This window comes from Solanum verrucosum, unplaced genomic scaffold, assembly GCF_900185275.1.
Source record: "Solanum verrucosum unplaced genomic scaffold, falcon-dt-bn FXZP01000118.1, whole genome shotgun sequence".
Classification (NCBI taxonomy): Eukaryota; Viridiplantae; Streptophyta; class Magnoliopsida; order Solanales; family Solanaceae; genus Solanum; species Solanum verrucosum.
The window spans coordinates 1,550,326-1,571,242 of NW_026020568.1; the positions used below are offsets into that span (position 1 = coordinate 1,550,326).

A 20,917-nucleotide genomic window follows, 5' to 3' on the forward strand; every position below is an offset into this window, starting at 1 on the left:
TGTCTGAAGTTTCATATGACTGAAGTTCATGCAAAAATGATTGAACTTCAATTATATGTATATGAATTTCATATTAAAATGCATGAACTTCAACCATATGAATCTTCGTTTGAAGTAATACTTTAAAAAGACTAACTTCAAACACGGTATATCTAAATTTATTTTGACATAGATAAACATGCAAAAGTTTCTAATCCTAGAGCATAATTTCAATAGTGACACCAAAATTTGGTATGTGTGCACTTCCCCCGAAAAAAACAAGGAGACCAAATTGGGCCGACCAAATCAAGTTCTCTCCAACAATTTAGCAAAAAAGCCCATTTTCTGGAGGCCCATTACCCATTCATCAATAATTTCCCGCTCTTTTCTCAATCTGCAGAAAATTCTGGAGAAAAAGCTCACTGTTTCTACCCACCTGAAAAAATGGAAGTATAGTTGAAGCAGGGAGAGAAGGTAGTGATGACGACGAAGGTGTTTAACGGAGCAAATGTCTTCATGTCGCGTAATCTCGTCCCGCCGGAGCAATTCGACGCGCTTCACGACGCGCTCAAGCTCAACGGAGCTCAAGTCTTACTCTGTTGCGATCCTTCACGGAATGCTCCCACTGATTATCATGTCATTTCTTCTCCCCAGCATGTACGTATTATCCGCAGGATGTTAACTTTTATTTGCTAATTTCGTTATCACTAAAATTTTAGGGATTTTTAGTTTGAATTTTGTTGCTCCGTCTCCTAATCATGTGTGTGTGTCTTCATAAATTCCACTGGTTCTGTCATGATTTCGAAGTTTTATGTTTTCGCAGGAGAAGTTTGGGGATCTTCAAGCTAAGGGCTGCAACTTGATAGGTAATGTTGTTTCCACTCTACTTTACTTGCTTGCAATTGGTTTTTGGGGGTTACTATGACTATTGATTCAGATTGAAGATAATTTGGATGGTTTATTATGGGAATTTTGTTTAGTTTTTTCGTCCCAATTTGATCCTCTCATATTAATCTAGTTGATTTTTCCGTGTCTTCATTTCTGGCGAGCCCTAATTTTTGGTAGTGTGGTAGTTTGTTCCTTAAATATTGGGGTTTAAGTGGTAATCTTTTTATATGGTGACATCAGTGTGAACTAATTTCATGGTAATGAAGTAATTAGCTCTTGTTGTTTGTTAAATGTCCTGAATACTAAAGTTATCACAATTATAACTATCTTCCCCTTTCAGCATAACATAAACCTCAAATCAGAAGGTTCAAGAGGTGATTTTTTCCTCTTCTGTTTGATGTTTATTTTCTAAAATACACCATTGCTTGCTTAAATGCTACTATATATAGTTTTTTCCCGAAATACTCTTCGGGGTGGCCTAGTGGTTTGGGCTTGGGACTTCCATGTTGGAAGTCTCAAGTTCGGAACCCCTTGCCAGCGAAAGCAAGGGGTTTTCCTTCTGGGTCGAGCTCGTCGCACTGGGCTTGCTTGGTGCAGGTTATCTCTCTTGTGTGGTTTGCGAGCTATTGCATAGGAGTGACGGTTTAACCCTATGCGTACCCAAAGGGTAGCGGTTGTGGGTTTCCCTTGTCATCCAAAAAAATATAGAGTTTTTCCCCTATATTTAATTTATTGTTTTGTGTTTCTATTCCTGCTTCTTTAGTTGAGTAAATTTCTTAGGCTTCTCTAAGAACAGTATGAGAGGCAAATAAATGACGCTAACAACACTGCTTTTTGGGTAAAAATTTTGCATAGTAGTATAAAGCTGATTTTTTCGGGTAAAGTTTATGTTGAGTCATGATTTTACAAGTTCAAATCATATTCTGCTCTCTTATAGTGACTTCCTTATTCATGATCATGATTGAGACTCCTATTAAACAAGGTAGTTAACTTTGTAAGATAGATTTTTGCTAATCCAAGTGTATGAACAACAAAGTATTATTTACTTTGTAATATAGAATTTAGCTAAGATAAGTGTCAGAACTATTAAGGCATTTATTCCAGTCTGTTCTTCATCTAACATATAATTTTTACTAGATTGATTATAATTTTTGACCCATAGCAAAAATAAAATTACGAAAAAAGATGCCCAGTGCAGCCATCATCTAAATGCTTCCAAACATGTCAATGTCTCACATGCGGTACTCTGGAATTAACTTAAAAATAGAATTGATATTCGCTGCTTGTACTTTACATATGTTGAACTGAGGATGTCCTTTTTTATCCTGTCGAGAAAGTTTAACCAGTTAGTATTTACTTTTGGGTTAACAATATGGATACTGGTCTCATTTTTCTAATTCAAGTTTTATGCTGATATTGATATCCATTTTTGGTCACAAGGTCCTCAGTGCGTACTTTCCTGTGCCAAAGAACAGAGGCCACTACCCCAGCAGGGGTTTACTTGTTGCCTTGCAATGGATGGGGTCAAAATTCTGGCATCTGGTTTTGAGATGGATGAAAAGGTAAGCATCTCTATCTGAAATCCAAATGATTCTTCTTCTGTGGAATGTAAATGAATAAGGACGGAGACAATATCTTAAGGATAAACTAGCAATTATATATAGCATGTAAATCTCTCACCTGACTTGAAGTACAGGTTCCATTTACTTCCACTGAAAACATTTGCATACTCATAATTTATACATTAAGATTAATATTAGTTTCTATGTAGCTTTCATCTGTGATCCCTCTGGAAGATATATAAATACTTGTGCGAATACTGGGTTAACAGTGTTCGTGCTTTATTTGTGAGTGACACAGGGTTAACAGTGTTCGTGCTTTATTTGTGAGTAAGACTGGGCACCGGACCGGAACAAACCGGTACCGGACCGGAACGGGACGGTTTGACCGGGTTGTTGACCGGTACCGGGATGAACCGGACCGGAATTACCGGGATAGAGGCTCAGTTCCGTCCCGTCCCACTATATACCGGGATAGAACCGGGACGGACCGGAATGGACCGGGACGGACCGGAATGGACCGGAACGGAACGGAACGGGATAAACGGGATGGCACATATAGCTATTTCAAAAAATAATTATTTTTTTGAGTAATTTTAAATTACGAAAATTCCAATGTTTTTTTTATTTTTCTAAGTTATATTAGTTTATTGTATTTAAGTTTTAAAATTTATAATAATTTTACTTAAGTTTATTTTAAAGATTTTTTTTTTTAATTTTTACATATATAAGTTGTAAGTTAAGTTTAATAAAGTTTTTTTTTTAGTTTTTGAGCTTATGTAGTTATGTTATAAGTTTTAAAGATTTGAATCTTTTGAAGTTTATAAGTTATTAAGTTATACTTATAACTTGTAAGTTAAATAACTTAAGTTTATAATTTAAAAAAAAATAAATAAACAAAAAAGAAATACTAATAAAAGTAAATAATGACAAAAATATTATTTTTTATTTTAATTAAAAATGATTTACCGGGACCGGACCGGTACCGGACCGGACCGGAATGAACCGGGATGAACCGGTACCGGTATACCGGTACCAAATCATGGTACCGTTCCGTTCCGTGTACCGGTTCAATGTATCCCATCCCGTCCCGAATACTACCGGACCGGAACGGACCGGAATGGTACCGGAACGGACCGGAATGGTACCGGTACAACCCGTTCCGGTGCCCAGCCTTATTTGTGAGTGACATGGTGCAATTATTTATGTCCTCACTGAAACTTAAGAGCTGGTGTTTTTGCTTGCTTAATATACTGACATACACTTTGTTTCGCGCTATTCTCCTATATGACCATATCTTTGCATTGGTGCTTTTGTCTTTAAGCTAAAGGCTCACTGGATACTCCTGAAAATATCTTTTTAGTACTGAATTATAACAGGCGGGTTACCATAAATTTTCTGTATAGTCGTAGCACTGGTTTTAGCTGGAGCTCATTATTATCTATGATTTTCAGCCACTTGTAATTGTATATATTTGTAGGTTGAAATTGGAAAGTTGGTGATTGCAATGGGAGGAGTCCTGCAGACAAAAGCATCATTGGATGTGAGCTTTGTTATTGTGAAGAATGTTTTGGCTGCAAAGTATAAGGTCTTTATTGTTTGATTCTTCTTCTCCTCTTTTAATTGGAAGTTTCAACAAGTCCCCAGGGCCACATTGACCCCCTCCCCACAAAGGAAAAAAAGGAAGTCAAAATAATACTTAGTGGTATTGCTAACTATCACTCATTCCCTTTTCCGACTGCCTTTACTTTTTTCTCATGTGCAGTGGGCTTACAACATTCTAAAGAAACCAATTGTCACTATTAATTGGCTCCATCAGTGCTGGAAAGAACACCGTCTTGTTCCTCAGGAGTCATTCAAAATCCTTCCTTTTTCTGGGTTGACAATTTCTGTCACCAGAGTTCCTGCAGGTTCACAGCCTAGATCTCATAATAATTTGAACTCTTTGATAATGCGTCTTTCTCTGATGCACTTGTTTTTATATCTCAGATGAGAGAAAGGATATGGAAAAGATTATCTTGCAAAATGGCGGAAAATACTCTCCTGAGCTGACCAGAAAGTGCTCACATTTAATTTGTGATATATCCTTTTTGTAATCCTTCTGCAAAAGAAATTTGTATGTAGATATATCTACTTAGTATATTTTACCAAACTAAGGATCAGGATAGAAAACAACACAAAGAGAACCTTGCAATCTGCAGAAAGATAATGATAAGACATAGTTAAGACGGTGCGCGTGTATAGAAAAGTGCTTGTTACTTGTGCATGTATAGCTAAGCTCAGTAAGCTAATATATGAACTTCTAAATCTAAAGATGAAGAGAAGCCAATAAAACATACATGTGAGGTTGTACCCTAATAAGAGAACAAAATCTATGTATGTCAGGTTTTATTACTTAGCTTACAGTGAAATACAGACTCTCATGTAAAAGTGCTCATGGTAGTGTCATTTTGGGTCTAAGAAATGTCAGACATAGGAAGGCAGAGCAAATGTAGTGTCAATGTCACACCGCATCAGCTTTATCTCAGATTTTGTGACAATTAGGAAGTTGCTCTAGCCTCTTGGCGAGATGTTGTAGTCCTATGATCCAACTTCTCTCTGAAATATGTCCCTTGTCCCTCTCTCTGTAATATGCTTAAGTCTGAATTGTTCAAGCTCATCAGTCAAAGGTTAACTTTCAGTTTTACACTATGTTGCTTCCTCTTGTCATGTACATCTGTATGATTTTATGCACTTAGAAGTCACACATTCTTTGACCATTTGGTATTTGCTCAAGTATTATCATAGTTCGTTCCTTGACTGTTAATAAGTTCCAGAAGGTGACAAATTCAAGGTTGCCAAAAGATGGGGTTGCATACACACTGTTACCAAAAGGTGGTTTGAACAATCTGTTGCAAGACGAGGTAATTTTTTCAGGGGGGGAGGCTGCATTTTCCAGATCCATCTGAAGTTTAAATTTTTGTGGTGCAGCTTCTAACCTTTTTCCATCTTTTTTGGGAGAATAGCATGTCTTAATGAGGAGTCGTATCCTGTTCAGGCTGGTTCAAATACTTTGAGCACCGTTAGAATGACAAATCAGCATAGTCTGGAAAAGGGCATCAGAAACCTACAAGGGTTGTCCTCCTTGGCTACGGCATCGAATGCAGAACCTGTTTTCTGCAGTCGAGTGGCTGATTCAGATCTGGAAGCTACCCTCTCGCAAAATATGTCTGCTACATCTTCATATGTTCCAGTGTTTACAAAGGAGCCAGAGAACTCACCTGCGGAGTACCCAAAGAGTGATTACAGTGCTCCTGTCTCTACAAAGGGCGAGAAAAGTGGAGCATCTACAGAGCAGGAAAATAATGGTTGTGATGGTGTTGTTGCCGATGACTCTGAAACAGATGACAATGATCTTTATTTGGCAGATTGCAGAATCCTAATCGTTGGTTTTAATGCATCTGAAATGCGAAAACTTGTCAACCTAGTCCGAAAAGGTGGTGGTTCTCGTTACATGTCTTTCAGTGAAAAGTTGACACACATAATAGCTGGAAATCCATCAGAGAAGTAAGTTTTACTATGTTTATGTGAGAAATATATTATTGAATTGTGTATCTAAATAGTTACATTGAGACCCTATTTATAGACACTACATTGGAGTCCTTTTCCAACTAGGATTCCTATTCTTATTCCTATTCCTATTCCTATTCTAAGTAGGAAATACTTATTTCTATTCTAGCACTCCCCCTCAAGCTGGTGCATACAAATCATATGTACCTAGCTTGTTACAGATGTAATTAATACGAGGACATGTGAGGGACTTGGTGAAGATATCTGCAAGTTGATCATTTGACTTCACAAATTTCGTAACAATATCTCCCGAGAGTATCTTTTCTCTGACAAAGTGACAGTCAATCTCAATGTGCTTAGTCCTTTCATGAAACACTGGATTTGATGCGATATGAAGAGCCGCTTGATTATCACACACAAGTTCCATCTGATCAATTTTGCCAAATTTTAGTTCTCCCAGCAACTGTTTGATCCAAACTAGCTCACAAGTTGCTGTCGCCATTGCTCGATATTCTGATTTTGCACTAGATCGAGCAACCACATTCTGTTTCTTACTTTTCCACGACACCAAATTACCTCCTACTAAAACACAATATCCGGATGTCGAACGTCTGTCAGAGGATAATCCTGCCTAATCAGCGTCTGTGTATCCAATGATATGCTCATGGCCTTGATCTTCAAAGAGTAGTCCTTTACCGGGAGCTAACTTTATATATCGCAGAATACGAACAACTGCTTCCCAATGACTATCACAAGGGGAAGTCATAAACTGACTTAACACTCACAAGAAAAAAGATGTCAGGTCTAGTAACTGTGAGATAATTCAACTTTCCAACAAGCCGTCTATACCTTTCAGGATTACTAAGTGGCTCTCCCTGTCTTGGAAGGAGTTTAACATTCGAATCCATAGAAGTGTCAATAGGTCTACATCCCATCATTCCTGTCTTCTCAAGAATGTCTAAGGCATACTTGCATTGAGAAATAACAATACCTATTCTAGACTGAGCAACCTCAATACCTAGAAAATACTTCAATCTGCCAAGGTTATAGTCTGAAAGTGCTTAAAGAGATGTTGCTTCAAATCGGTGATACCATCTTGATCATTACCGGTGATAACAATATCATCAACGTAAACAATCAAATAGATACATCGACTTGGTGCAGAATGCCGATAAAACACAGAGTGATCAGCTCCACTACGAGTCATGCCAAACTCTTGAATTACTGTGCTGAACTTCCCAAACCAAGCTCGAGGAGACTGTTTCAGACCATAGAGTGACCTACGCAATCGACATACAAGGCTACTAGACTCCCCTCAGCAACAAAACCAGGTGGTTGCTCCATATAGACTTCTTCCTCAAGATCACCATGCAGAAAAACATTCTTAATGTCCAACTGATGAAGAGGCCAATGACGAACGACAGCCATAGATAGAAAAAGACGAACATATGCTACATGAGCGAAAGTGTCACTATAATCTAGCCCAAATAACTGAGTATACCCTTTGGCAACAAGGCGAGCCTTAAGTCGATCAACCTAACCGTCTGGACCAATTTTGACTACATAAACCCAACGACAACCAACAATAGATTTACCTTCAAGAATGGAGACAAGCTCCCAAGTACCAATCTTATGTAAAGCAGACATCTCATCAACCATAGCCTTCCTCCATCCAGAATGAGAAAGTGCTTCACCTGTAGTCTTAGGAATGGAAATAGAGGACAAAGATGACACAAATACGTAATGGGGTGATGATAGACGATGATAACTTAAGAAGGTATAATGTGGGTTAGTATTTCGAGTGGATCGTATACCTTTTTGAAGTGCAAACGGTTGGCTAGGAGGAGGCAAGACCGCAGTAGGAGCAGGGTCCGGCACATGACATGAATCATCTTGGACTAGGGTTGGACGTGGACGGTGATGATAAGTTAGTAGTGGTGGCACTACAACTGGAGATGTAGAAGTAACCGTAGATTCCTCAAAGGTTGGCACAGGTAAAACCTGAGGTATGGGTATGACCATAGATACATCAGGATGATCAAAAGATGTATAGTAAGGCTGAGACTAAAAAAATGTAACATCAGCGGACATAAGGTATCGATGAAGATCATGTGAATAACAACGATACCCTTTTTGGACTCGAGAGTAACCAAGAAAAACACATTTGAGGGCACGAGGAGCTAATTTATCTTTTCCTGGGGCAAAGTTATGAACAAAGCATGTGCTCCCAAAGACACGAGGGGGGATAGGATAGAGATGTGACTGAGGAAACAGTATGGAATGTGGAACCTGATTCTGAATAGAAGAAGAGGGCATTCTATTTATCAAATAACAAGACGTAAGAACTGCATCTCCCCAAAAACGCAACGGAACATTGGATTCAAGGAGAAGAGTACGAGCAGTCTCAATAAGATGCCAATTTTTTCTTTCAGCTACATCGTTTTGTTAAGGGGTGTATGTACAAGTAGTCTGGTGAATAATGCCTTGGTGAGTCATAAACTCCTGAAATTGGGAGGATAAGTATTCTAAGGCATTATCACTACGAAAAGTACGAATAGAAACACCAAACTGATTTTGTATTTCAGGAAAGAAACTTTTGAAAATAGAAAATAACTTAGAACGATCTTTCATTAAGAAAACCCAAGTACATTTTGAATAATCATCAATGAAACTAACAAAATAACGAAATCCTAAGGTGGAACTGACTCTACTAGGACCCCAAATATCAGAATGAACTAATGAAAAAATAGACTCTGAATGACCCTCAGTACTACGAGAAAACGTAGCATGAGTGTGTTTCCCAAGTTGACACGACTCACAATCTAATGTGGATAAACTAGACAAACTAGGAACCATCTTTTGCAGTTTGGATAGACTCGGATGTCCCAAACGATTGTGAATTAGATCTGGGGAATCTGTAACGGAGCATGCTGTTAAGGAATTTTAAGAGGTAAGATAGTAAAGGCCTTGTGATTCATGTCCTGGTTCAATCATTTGTCTCGTACTGCGGTCTTGCATGAGAAAAAAATCATCGAAAAAAGTTATGCTACAATGTAGGGCTTTCGTCAAACGACTAACAAATGCTAGATTAAAAGGAGAACCAGGGACATAAAGAACAGAGTCTAGGGTGACAGAAGATAGGGGTTTAGCTTTTGCACCCCCTTTTGGTTTTGTTTGGATCCCATTGGCTAAAGTAATAGCTGGAAGAGATTGTGAATAAATAATATCGGATAAAAGTGATTTATTACCAGAGATATGATCAAAATCCCTAGAGTCCATGACCCACGAGTACTAGATTGCAACACACAAGCAAAAGAATTACCCGCAACAGACACATCAGGTTGTGCAACCGAAACTACTCGTGGAGGCGTTTGCTTATTTGCATGATACTGAAGGAACTCATCATATTCTGTCTGAGCAATATGAGCATTATTGGATGGTTGATTAGGTTGAGCACCATATGCTACTGGTGGAGATGTCTGTTTACTTGTGCGATTTCGAAGGAACTCATTATATTCCTTTAGAACAATAGGATCATAACTGGGTGGTGGACCATGCAAAATATAACATGTCACGAGTGTGTCTAGGCTTATGACAATGACTACACTTGGATCGAGGTTTCCCAAAACGCCCTCCCCCTCGCCGATTCTCCATAGACTGATATGTACGCTTTTCAAAGGTTTGAGATGCGAGAATAGATGAGTCAACAGTGGGTGATGAAACTACTTTTGTGACTGGGAGGTGCCGCAAGACGAAGGAGACGAGAGAATAATTCATCGGTTGTAGGAACTGTAGGGCTAGCTAAAATCTGATCACGTACAGAATCATGATCGGGATGAAGTCCAGCAAGAGTAAGAACTAGAAACAATGTTTGTCTGTGTTCTTGTTGTTTTTCCACATTCGTAGTAATTGGCAACAACGTGTCAAATTCCTCCATGACTGTCTGTACCTGTCCCAAATAAGTAGACATATCGGATTCTTGTTTCTTTAAGTTGGTCAATCGAGATATGTCACTAGTGTAGAAAGCACGAGCCTTTTCCCAAATTATATAACACGTCTGGAATGACTGCCTGTACCTGTCCCAAGTAAGTAGACATATCGGATTATTGTTTCTTTAAGTTGGTCAATCGAGATATCACATCATAGAATCGAGATATGTCATTGGTGTATAAAGCACGAGCCTTTTCCCAAATTGTATAACACGTCTGGAATGGGCAAAACAAGGGAATCAACTTGGAATCAATAGAATGCCATAGGAGACTACATAATTGAGCATTTACTTTCTCCCATTGTGCTTTGGCATTTGCATCTTCCTCACTAGTCTTTGCCTTTACATCTTCCACATAAGTCTTGTTCGTTAAGTGATCTTGGACACCTTGACCCTTGCACCACAGCTCAACCGAGGAAGCCCAAGATAAATAGTTTGAACTTCCCAAAATAAGTTCTGAAGTGATTATAGGGCTAGAACTTCCAATCCCCATATTTTTAGAACCAAAAAGCATTACACCCAAAAGACATTATGCTAAATTTGTCTTGGAAACAACAAAAAAACTTGATTATTTCAAATCTCGAAGAAAAGTCGCCGGACCCAGCCTGGAAATAGCCGGAACCCTAATTTCGGCGATCGGATCTGGTCAAAAACAGTATGGGCCTGGTCGGAATGGCTGGACGACCTCAACTGTCAAAAAATTACTCGAAAAATATGATAAAAAAGCCCTCACGCGCCGGCGCGTGAGCCAGATCTTGCCAGAAACTACCACCTCTGATCGGCGCGTGAGAGCGCATGGGGTGATGTTTTCCGGTGGTTCTGGCTGGGGTTTGTCGCGGGAGCTTCCGAGCCTCGTGATGGTGTTGGTTTTCGCACAACATCCACAGAAAGAAAAAAGAATAACAAAATCAAACCCAACAGTCACCGGGAATTGACATAGACATACGGTGATTTGTTTGTTCTCACCAATGCTCTGATACCATGTGAGAAATATATTATTGAATTGTGTATCTAAATAGTTACATTGAGACCCTATTTATAGACACTACATTGGAATCCTTTTCCAACTAGGATTCCTATTTTTATTCCTATTCCTATTCTAAGTAGGAAATACTTATTTCTATTCTAACAACAATCGTTTTATGAATGTACACCTTAAATACTTTCTTAAAGTGGTGAATAGATGGATGGCCAGTGGACCATGTAATGCATGGAAATGTTTTAGCAAATGATCTTAATATGTGATTAGAACCTCGGGCCCTAAGATAGATTGATTTGAACATTATGCAGCTTGTGTTTCAGTATTTAGCTTTGAATACTTTTTCATTGACTTTGATGATTATAACTATTAACAAGAGGGGCTTCTATTTAGAAGCCTCGGAGTTATGCACAATACGATAGGTAACCATTCTTTATGCATAACCAGGAAGTAATTATAATAATCAAATTCAAATATCCTAGGTAACCTATAAAATATTCGATAATATTTTCCTTACAAGTTCAATGAATCTAGGCGTGTTTGAATCCAGAAGCATATTCTCTAACATACAACACACTCCCTCTAACTTAAAGCGGGAATATGAACTTGAGTGCATTTATATTGAGAACATAACAATTTGCTGCTGGAATCTCTGTGGAAAAACTGCTGGCAGAACAATGGGAAGAAGGATGCACATTGTCACTTGAATGGTAGCTCTAAAGAGAGGAAAAACTTTTGATTGTTTGAAGAAAAAAGGAGTGGAACCTGTTATGGGAAGAAGAGAGGTGTGGCTTTGATAGCTAGAGATGAGAGTAGAGCATTAGTCTCTGAAAGAAGAGAGGCAGCATCGGTTGCTGCAGAAGAGGGCACTGATCCAAAGAAGTGAGTGACGTTGATTGCCTTGTTGACTTATTTGATTAAAAATATACAAGAGGGGCATCTTATATAGGAGCACTAAGCTACGTATTATATGGTAGGTAATCTGTCTCTATGACTAATAGGGAAGTAATTTTTTTGTAATTAATATTGAATATCCTAGCGTATCTATAGAATATTCTGGGGAGAAGATTCCTTCAGAAGGATAAGTGGATTGAAAATGAGCCTGTGAAGGACTTGTTTCCAGATTTGGTTTTACTGGCAGCAAATAGTTGAGCTTCTTTGGCAGGAAACAGAGAGAATTTTACTTTGAACGTCAACTTCAGAAGGAATCTCAATGTCTGGGAGGTCAACAGGGCTTCTGCTTTTTCCATCATATAAGCACATTTCAGCATCTGACCAACTCGGAAGCTAGCATAAGATGGCTGCCCAACAACAAAGATTTGTTCAGTGTCCTCTTGCTACAGAGATCTCACAAGAGAAGTGAACCTACAAACGCCTTGGAAGAAAATCTGAAATAGTAAGGCTTCTCTAAAGGTAGTCTGTTTCACTTGGATCATGAGCAAAGAAGCTTGTCTTGCACACGTGAATTCACTAAAGAGGGGGCTGGTCCTATGCAGTAAATGCTTCCTATGTGGGAAAGAGCCTGAGCATTTGCCACTTGTTTTTGCTCTGCCAAATTACATCCCAACTGTGGCTGTTCTTTATGAATGTTATTGGTTTGCATCAACAACTGAGTTGTGAAACAGAATTGGACTTGGAAAGAACAAGCATAGGTGGGTGGAACACCATACTGGCATGCATTTGGTGGACTATTTGGATATAAAGGAATACGAGATGTTTTGATGACTTTGCTGATTCTATCATTAAGATAAGTTCTAAATGTGTAGTTTTGTTTTGCTCATGGTGTAGATTGGAACATGTAAATGATATTGATTCAGACTTACAGATGCTTGATGCCCTCGAGGATTAGAAGTTTAGATTAGAAAGGACATGCTTTTGCTTCTGTAAATAGTGTACAGCTTTTAAAACACATCCTTTCTGCTTTTTTCTCTAAAATTACCTACCTTTTCAAAAGGACATTCTTTAACATTTTCCGTACAACTTCAATGAATCTAGGCATGTTTGAACCCAAACACATATTCTCTAACTTTCAACAGAATCATACTCTTCATGGCACTTAGCTATAACTGTATCAAATTTCTATCCGAGTGCTCTTATCTGACCAAACTAAGTTTTTTTTTTTTTTTACTATGCAACTAAATAGAAGGAAAATTTGTTGTTCCATTCAGATCTACTGCTGACTTTTGACCTCCTGATCATTGGCTTTGAACCTTAGACAAGTAAACAGGTTTACCTGACATTATACCTTATAGAAAGTAGATCACTTCATCAAAAAAAAAAAAAGAGTAGATCACATACATTAAGGGATTGACTGAAAAATAAAAAAAGAAAGTCTAGTGTGTATAATGATGTTAATCATTGGATGCCTTGTACTTCTATTTGTTTTGATATAAGGGCCTTATCACCTAAGATAAATTGTATGTGTATAAACTTACCAATTTTCAAAAAAAGATAATTTGTGTGTGCATCTTATGAATATCCACGGCAGATATATTTATCATTCTGTGTGCAACTCCTTGCAAGTATATTCTGTTGTAACTGTTGCACAACTTTACTCTCATTTATTGATGAAAAATTATAATCTTGTAGTGAGATCAAAGAATTAAGAAACCTTGCGGCTTTGGGTGTCATTCATGTGGTAAAATCAGGATGGCTGGAGGATTGTGATCGTGAGAATAAAGAAGTTCCTGTTCTAAGGAAGCATATTGCTTATGATTTACTTCTTCCGAAAGGTCTGATAACCATTTCAATTTTTCAGTTTATGAGATATTTTACATTGTACTAGTTGCAAGAAGCTATTTGTACAACACTAATGCCCTACTTTCATCTAATACCTTATTTTAAGAAAAAGACATACGCTCATCTAAATGTTACAGGCTGTACCTTCTTCACAAACTTATTTCCCACTTTCTGTATTTTGGATTCTAGATCCTATTCACTGTAGTAACGGAGCTGCAATCACGACGACTATGAAAAGACAAGGAAAATCCTATCTGCATCCTATGTCTTCTGATGAACAAGCATGGAGAAGCAGGGATTCTAGATGTGCAATGCCATCATACGAAAACAAAGAACTAGAAAATATGAATGACGTTAGAACTTCTTTGGGAGAGAACGGGGTTCAACATCAGCCCTATGCTTCTAATGGTAAAGAAGAGCTCAAGATACCGAATGAATCCAGTTGTGCTGTTGATGGTAGAAAGCCATCTAGCGTGTTCGAGGGAAGGCAGTTTTGCTTTTCAGCTTCATTTCCTGCTGATCGGGTGGGTTTTCTCAGATTTACATAGTGTAGCTGAGTTTTCTGTAGCTTATATGTTTTCTCTTCCTGTTTCACATAGAGAACATATCTATGGATCCACCCAAGTTACCCTTGATTTTCTGATTTCTCAAAATTATTAGCTAGATTTGTGGATGTCACTATGCAGGAGCACAAACTGCAAGCTCATTTGAAGTTCATTCCCTAAAACAAGTGATTCACTTTATTTGGTATTTTGTTAAGGCCTTGAAGAAAATGAGAGCAAATGGTTCCTTGTGTTCTTCATCTAAAATTCTAAAGATTATCTGAAGGAAAGGCTAGTTAGTAAGGACCGAAAATTACAATTCCATATAGGCTATTAAAGTCTAAAGATTGTCTGGGAGCTTGACACCGTTGGTCCTTTATATTATAGTAGTAAGAAACACAATCTTCTGGATGTCGATGTATTTAGAAGTGTCTTTTAGCTTGTAACTTGTATAAAAACAATGAACAGGCCTCGTGGAATTTGCCACCTTTACCTCCCTAATTTAGCTCTTCTAGTTTATTTTGGTTCTCATATAAGGAGTAGAATTCCTACTTTGTCCAGCAGTGCTTATTCTGTATATTGTTGAATGGTTCATCCTCTAGAAATGTATAGATTTATCGCCATTTGACTTGTACAGCGTCTAGGTTTCTCCTTTAACCTTCTCATCATCTTTCCAGCTCCTATTATATGTTATAAGTTATGTACTAATTTGATATTAATGTTTTCATAATCTGTCCAGAGAGCTGAAATTGTTGAGTGGGTTAATCAAGGGGGAGGAGTGGTGGTCAAAGATCAGAATGATACAAATGTGCATTTCACTGTCGAGTGTCATGGTATGTTGCGTTCCGAGAAAGCTGGTGCTGCGACTACTTTTGTATCAAGTCACTGGATTAAGTCTTGTCTGGAGGTACTTGAATGTGTGCCCCTCAAGCTCTTTTTTTGATCCCTTCTTTTATTTTCCTAATGTTTTTATAAGCTTCTGCAGAATTTAATACTAGTTAATTTGTAAGAAAGAAAAAAAAAAGCTTCTGCAGTTTAGTATTATTCAAGACCGGAAAAGGTATGACTTGACGATCTGCAAAATAAATTATTATCTAACTAAGAAAGCTTAAATGGGTTTGGAATTCAGAATAGGTTCAAGATCATGGATTTAGATTTGCCCAAGCATTCTGTTCAATTTGTTAAACCTCTTATGCTCCACTTAAATGTACTAGTTATTAACCTTGGACAATAATTTATGTGCATGTATCTTTTGAATTCCTACAAGCCTATTTTCTATATTCCTATGAGAATGGAGCTTATTAGGATGCGCCTGTTTGAAGCCCAATTCATGGCTATGTAGGGTAAATTGGTATATTCCTTTAGTAATTCAAAAATCAATCCAACTAATGATCTAGTTATTTTGATCCTACCCTATTCAATGTGTTCAACCCTGTACTCTTTTTTTCAATTTCACTATATTATTTGCAGTCAATTGCGATAGGTGAAGAGGAGAGGTAGAGGTAGGTTGAAGAAGTATTGGAAAGAGGTGATTAGACAAGACATGATGCAACTTCAACTTACCAAAGACGTGACCTTAGATAGGGGGTTTGGAGGTTGCGTATTAGGGTAGAAGATTATTAGGTAGTTAAGCATTGTCTTTCTTATTGACAGGATTAGGCTTGGTGGTTGTCTAAAACTTTGTCTATGTCGTAGTATTAGCTTTATTCATGAAGTTAGCTTTTGTTATTTGTCACCATATGCATCTTTAGGTGACCACGCCATTTTGTTGATGTTAGTGTTCCTTGCTTGTATGCTATGCACTTGCTTTCCTATTAGTTGTCATGTTTTATTCATTGTTATTTTTCCTTTTCATTACTACTTTGATTTGCTTCGCTTGAGCCGAGGGTCTTTCGGGAACAAGCTCTCTACCTCCACGGGTCAAGGGTAAGGTCTGCATACACTCTACCCTCCCTCACAAGACCTCATTTTGTGGAATTTCACTGGGTATGTTGTTGTAATTGCAATGGGTGGCCACTCAATTACACAAATTAAGCACAAGATTGAATAAAATAATACAAGACCCATCTAATGTAAATCAAGGAAAATTCAGTTACATCTTTAATCCATCCTTGCTTTCATTAAATTCCTATTATTATACAACTTGGCGCATGGAATAGCACAGGAACAACATAATACATATGTATTACAAATCTAAGAGAAGTAGGAAGATGTTAAGGTTGATTCCTTTAAATCAGCAATCATCCTGCTCCTTGTGTTTTTCTTGGCTCAGGAAACGTCATTCCAAGCTCCTAAATCGGCCCGCTTTTAATCTTTCCATAAACCCTTTTAAATTAGAAGAAATGACGAAATTGCAGAATTCACGCTCATCTTGAGTTATGTGATTGTAGTAAGCTTATGAACGATTTCCGCTAGAAAATATATGGATATGCTCATCTAAAATTTCAAGTCGCTAATAGAGAAAATATTCTTGAATTCACACGAAATATGTGTTTTGCTTTGCAAGTATTTTAATGCAAAAATGACGATTTAACTATATATATATATATATAACCTTTCGGGGTGGCCCAGTGGTTTGGGCTTGGGACTTCCATGTTGGAGGTCTCAAGTTCGAAACCCCTTGCAAGCGAAAGCAAGGGGTTTGCCTTCTGGGTCGAGCTCGTCGCACCGGGCTTGCCTAGTGCGGGTTAGCTCTCCTATGTGGTTTGCAAGCTATTGCATAGGAGTGGGGGTTTTACCCTGTGCGCACCCAAAGGGTAGCGGCTGCGGGTTTCCCTTGTCATAAAAAAAAATAAAAAAATAATAATATATATATATAAAATTGTCGAATTGGTTTAACTTCATTTTCATTTTTTTCATGTCTTTTTGATGATCTTGTCTTTTATCTTTTTCGAAGTCTATTAGTCCTTTAGATACATACTCCCCTGAACCTGAGTGAGGGGAGTTGAAGGGTTGATTGGTTCTTTTCGGTAGACTCATTTTCTGTTATCTTGAGATGCTAAGCTATATCTGCTCATCTAAGGTGGCAGTCATTAATACACACACTGTAGTGTCTCCTCTTCTTTTCTACTCACTGAATTCTAGTATAATACAAATTGAGGCTAATGAAAACTGAATATTGTTTCTATGAAGGATGGATGCTTGCTGGATGTTGGTAATCACATCCTCTATTCTCCACTTCCATGCCGAGTTCCTTTCCCTGCATTTAAGAGTTTTCGCTTATGTGTTTCACAGTATGATGAGAAAGAAAGACAGCTGCTAAGAAATTTGTGTTTTACTATTGGAGCCAAATTTGTTGAGAAATTAACTAAAAAGGTCACACATTTGTTGTGTAAATTTACCGATGGCCCGAAATATGAGGCTGCATGTAAGTGGGGAATACAACCAGTCACTTGTGAGTGGATTTATGAGTGTATCAATCAGGTTAGTGCAGTCCTTTTGTACTCCTTTCTTCTTCTCCTTTATTTATAGCTTCATGATAGCTTCTTGTTATGGTTGTTCTGGAGCAGAACAAAATTGTTTCTGCAGATCCATTTTATCCTAAAGAGGTCACCTCTGAAGATCGAGATGCTGGGGCATGCACGGTGAGCCAGTTCCCCACACAAGCTTTTGGGATGATATCTGGTGATACCGCGTCCCAGCCTCAAACCCAGCCGCCCCAAGAACTTGTAAATGTGAGAACTGAAGCTTTTGCTGGTAGAAGTACTGCAAAGGAAGAAAAGAAGTATTCAAGCAGATGGAATAAGAAGGCTAGGCTCTTGGTGGTTGAAGAACCCAAATGTTCATTGCCCTGCTCACCAAAAGAAAGTAATGCATTCTGTGGGGCAAGTCCCCCAGAAAAGAACCTGACAGGAAGTACTAATGAAGGTTCTTCTGCAGTTCCTGATGTAGCTGCTGCTATAGAGGACTTATTGGAGCAAACAAGCAAGGTAATTTATGAGAAACAAAGTATCTTTATTTTTTTTGTCTTGGGGAAAGTCTGGCTCTTGATTTGTTTATAATTTTTTCAATGGCTTCTGACATTAGATCCATGATCAAAAGTCTCCATTGAGAAGCGAGTGTGATAAAGAAGTATCCTTTAACCAAGTGCTTTCTTCTTTTGTTCTTTCAACTTTACTCTTGACATATGCAACGTTTGAGCCCTTTGACTCTGAAGCAGCTTTTTACATCTGGTTGTAACAATCTTGCTCAAGCTCATGGAGATCATCATGCTACGCTTGGATTGTCTAACCACTGGACAAACAGGTGACCAATTTTCCATGCTTTTAGTCAAGTTTGGTGCTGTCTCATATCTTTGCTCTTCACTCTCTCATCTTACTGCTGCTGCAGTTGGCACCCATGACCCTTCACCTTTTGCTCTTCACCTAAGAGTTTGACAAATTATGACTAGAAATAAGTTTCACTCTGATAGTTGCATAGAAATGTCCACATTCTTAATGTAATGTATTGGTAAGTTGATAGCTAATACCTCCACCAACTAATGCATTTTCGTTCTCTTAATATGGTTGTCTATTTAGAAATAGTTACAGTTCGAGACTGAAATACCTTGGTTAATAGAGCTATTACCTGCCAGGATTCCAAATACATTTACGTTGAGCAATAGGGGCATCCCATCTATTGATTTCTAAGCCATGGTTGTGTACATTGCCTTACATTGTAAAACATTATAAGTTCAATTTGGGAACCCCGTGAAGTGTATGTTGGTCTACATTATACAACGTAAGTCCTATTTCAGGAACACTATACGCAGCCACTCCAAACAATCTGGTGTTGGGGTTTACAAACTATATTTTTTGCATCAAAAGAAAATGAAGCAAAAATCCTGACCAGCAGGCTGCAACAATTAGGCACTGGGCTATATGAAGTGGAATCATCAGTGTAGGAAGTGAAGCTTGTTGGTAAACAGTTAGATATTTTTCCATACACAAAAGACATCCTATCCAACAGTTCATAGATTTCTGACAAACCCTTTCTAGTGCTCTGCCTTTGGTTTCAAATGTGCTGGTTTGGTGTAGATTTTCTTGTATTTGTGCAGCCATGTATCCATTTTTGATTGAGAGCTCAGTGTTAATAGTTTTTCCCTTCAGGTTTGAGAAAGAGGATGAAACCCACAGTCATTCAGGAGATGCAACTGCAAATGTGTACGATCACTTTAGTGAAACACAGACGGACTCTCAGGTTCGAGATTGTTTTTATTCATATCAAATTCTTACAGATGCTCCTCATCTGAACTCATTTCAACTGAAATTTTATTCTCTTTTAGACATTGGCTGCTCTCGATCTGTGTTTGAGTTTCATATATTGTTCACTCTTTTTCTTACTACTATTGTTCTGATGTCTTCATATTTACATAATGTCACAATTGTAGCTATGTATTCTTCATTGCAGGTTGTTGGATATGCAGAAGATTTGTCTGGAAGACAAATGATTATTGATAGAGTACGAACAAGGAGTTCTGGATTGACTTGACCTGGGATTTTAGCGTCTTTGCAGGGTAGATCACTTTCAAATCTTGGTTATTAGTTGATGGTGTTTCTGAGCTCTTCTTGCCACAGAAGTACAATAGAATCCAATTCAGACAGGGGTGACTAGTGACTCAAAGCCGAAGCAGTGGTAGCCAATCTTCTCTATGCCAAGATTCGATCACCAAAACGAAAAAAAAAACATTTCTTTCCCACACCATGATGGCTCTTAACATCCCTGCCCTTAGAGTGCTGCTTCACGAGTGCATTAAGTGAAACATCCCTTTATATACGTTGGGATTTTTCTTAACGTGTGTATTTTATGTACAAAATCTGCAATATGGAAATGTAATTAGGTCAAGTAATGGTTTAAAACTTTTCCTTTTAAAATAGTTGTCTATTTGTACTCATTTGTAAACAACCAATTAGGGAGGTATTCGTATCTCAAAGTTCATACATCATTCACATGAAGAGCAAGCTCTTTGCTAATTGATGAGACGGCGACATATTATAAACTTGTCTGCAAACCAAATGGCTCATATTAACTGTGTATCTAAGAGTAGCCTTCAATCCAAAAGTTGGTGCGTTTTGATTGTCCAAGAGACAAATGTATAACGTATTCTTTTCGATTGTCCCCACTTTCAATAAAGAAAATCTAGGTACATCTTGCTTGAATGGTAGTGATAAGAACAAGACAAATGGAGGAGCAAGAAATTATTACAAAAGAATGTGAATCCATGAGCTTTATCCGTTATTAACTAGAGATCCTAAGTTTGAAGAAATGTTAGTAGAAAATACTTTTTCGATTCCTTTAGTAGGTCTTACATAACAAAAAAAAGAATTAATGGAGCAATTACCTTTCACATTCACATAACGAAGGATTATATTTTCATTTACAAAAGTGGGAGAGGGGAGGGACGGGACAGGAGTTATGCACTTTCCTTTGGTCGGTGGAGGCATGGAGGGGAAAAGTAAAATGCTTTTCAATATTTTTGATGTGAGACATAAATTTATTAAAATTATAATAAATAGAACATACAACAAGTTCTACCCTAAAAACCTTAAAGATTAAACTCATATCCTCATAGAATTAAAATCCTAAATCCGCCTTTGCAAATAGCAGTTCTAGAAGTTTACAAACAAAGCAATATCAAGTTATGGTGCATGGATGAAATGAACAGTATGCTGAATCTTGACGAATCCTCTACCATAGACTAACTGCAATAACCGAC

At 37.9% G+C, this 20,917-nt stretch overlaps 1 protein-coding gene across 2 annotated transcripts; it reads left to right on the forward strand.

Moving 5' to 3' along the window:
• Window positions 1–353: 353 nt before the first annotated feature.
• Window positions 354–20,147, forward strand: LOC125810603 (uncharacterized). 2 transcript variants are annotated; one of them, XM_049490072.1, is made up of 17 exons: window positions 354–636; window positions 803–845; window positions 2,308–2,429; window positions 3,907–4,014; window positions 4,192–4,336; window positions 4,416–4,507; window positions 5,236–5,329; window positions 5,432–5,972; window positions 13,532–13,674; window positions 13,871–14,205; window positions 14,963–15,130; window positions 17,356–17,646; window positions 17,733–18,152; window positions 18,250–18,294; window positions 18,383–18,468; window positions 19,311–19,401; window positions 19,612–20,147. In XM_049490072.1, exons 1-17 carry the CDS (start codon window positions 460–462, stop codon window positions 19,690–19,692), a joined length of 2,982 nt encoding a protein of 993 aa, XP_049346029.1. In that variant the 5' UTR covers window positions 354–459; the 3' UTR covers window positions 19,693–20,147. The 2 variants fall into 2 exon arrangements, with proteins under 2 accessions (XP_049346029.1, XP_049346030.1); XM_049490073.1 differs by having other exon boundaries at window positions 435–636; window positions 2,316–2,429.
• The last annotated feature ends 770 nt before the right edge of the window (window positions 20,148–20,917 follow it).

Excerpts from the sequence above, each read along its gene's own strand:
- LOC125810603 (XM_049490072.1), top strand. The coding sequence starts at position 460 with ATGACGACGAAGGTGTTTAACGGAGCAAATGTCTTCATGTCGCGTAAT. Across the intron at positions 2,430-3,906 it reads GTTTTGAGATGGATGAAAAG|GTTGAAATTGGAAAGTTGGT; the intron begins GTAAGCATCTCT and ends ATATATTTGTAG. Across the intron at positions 5,973-13,531 it reads GCTGGAAATCCATCAGAGAA|TGAGATCAAAGAATTAAGAA; the intron begins GTAAGTTTTACT and ends ATAATCTTGTAG.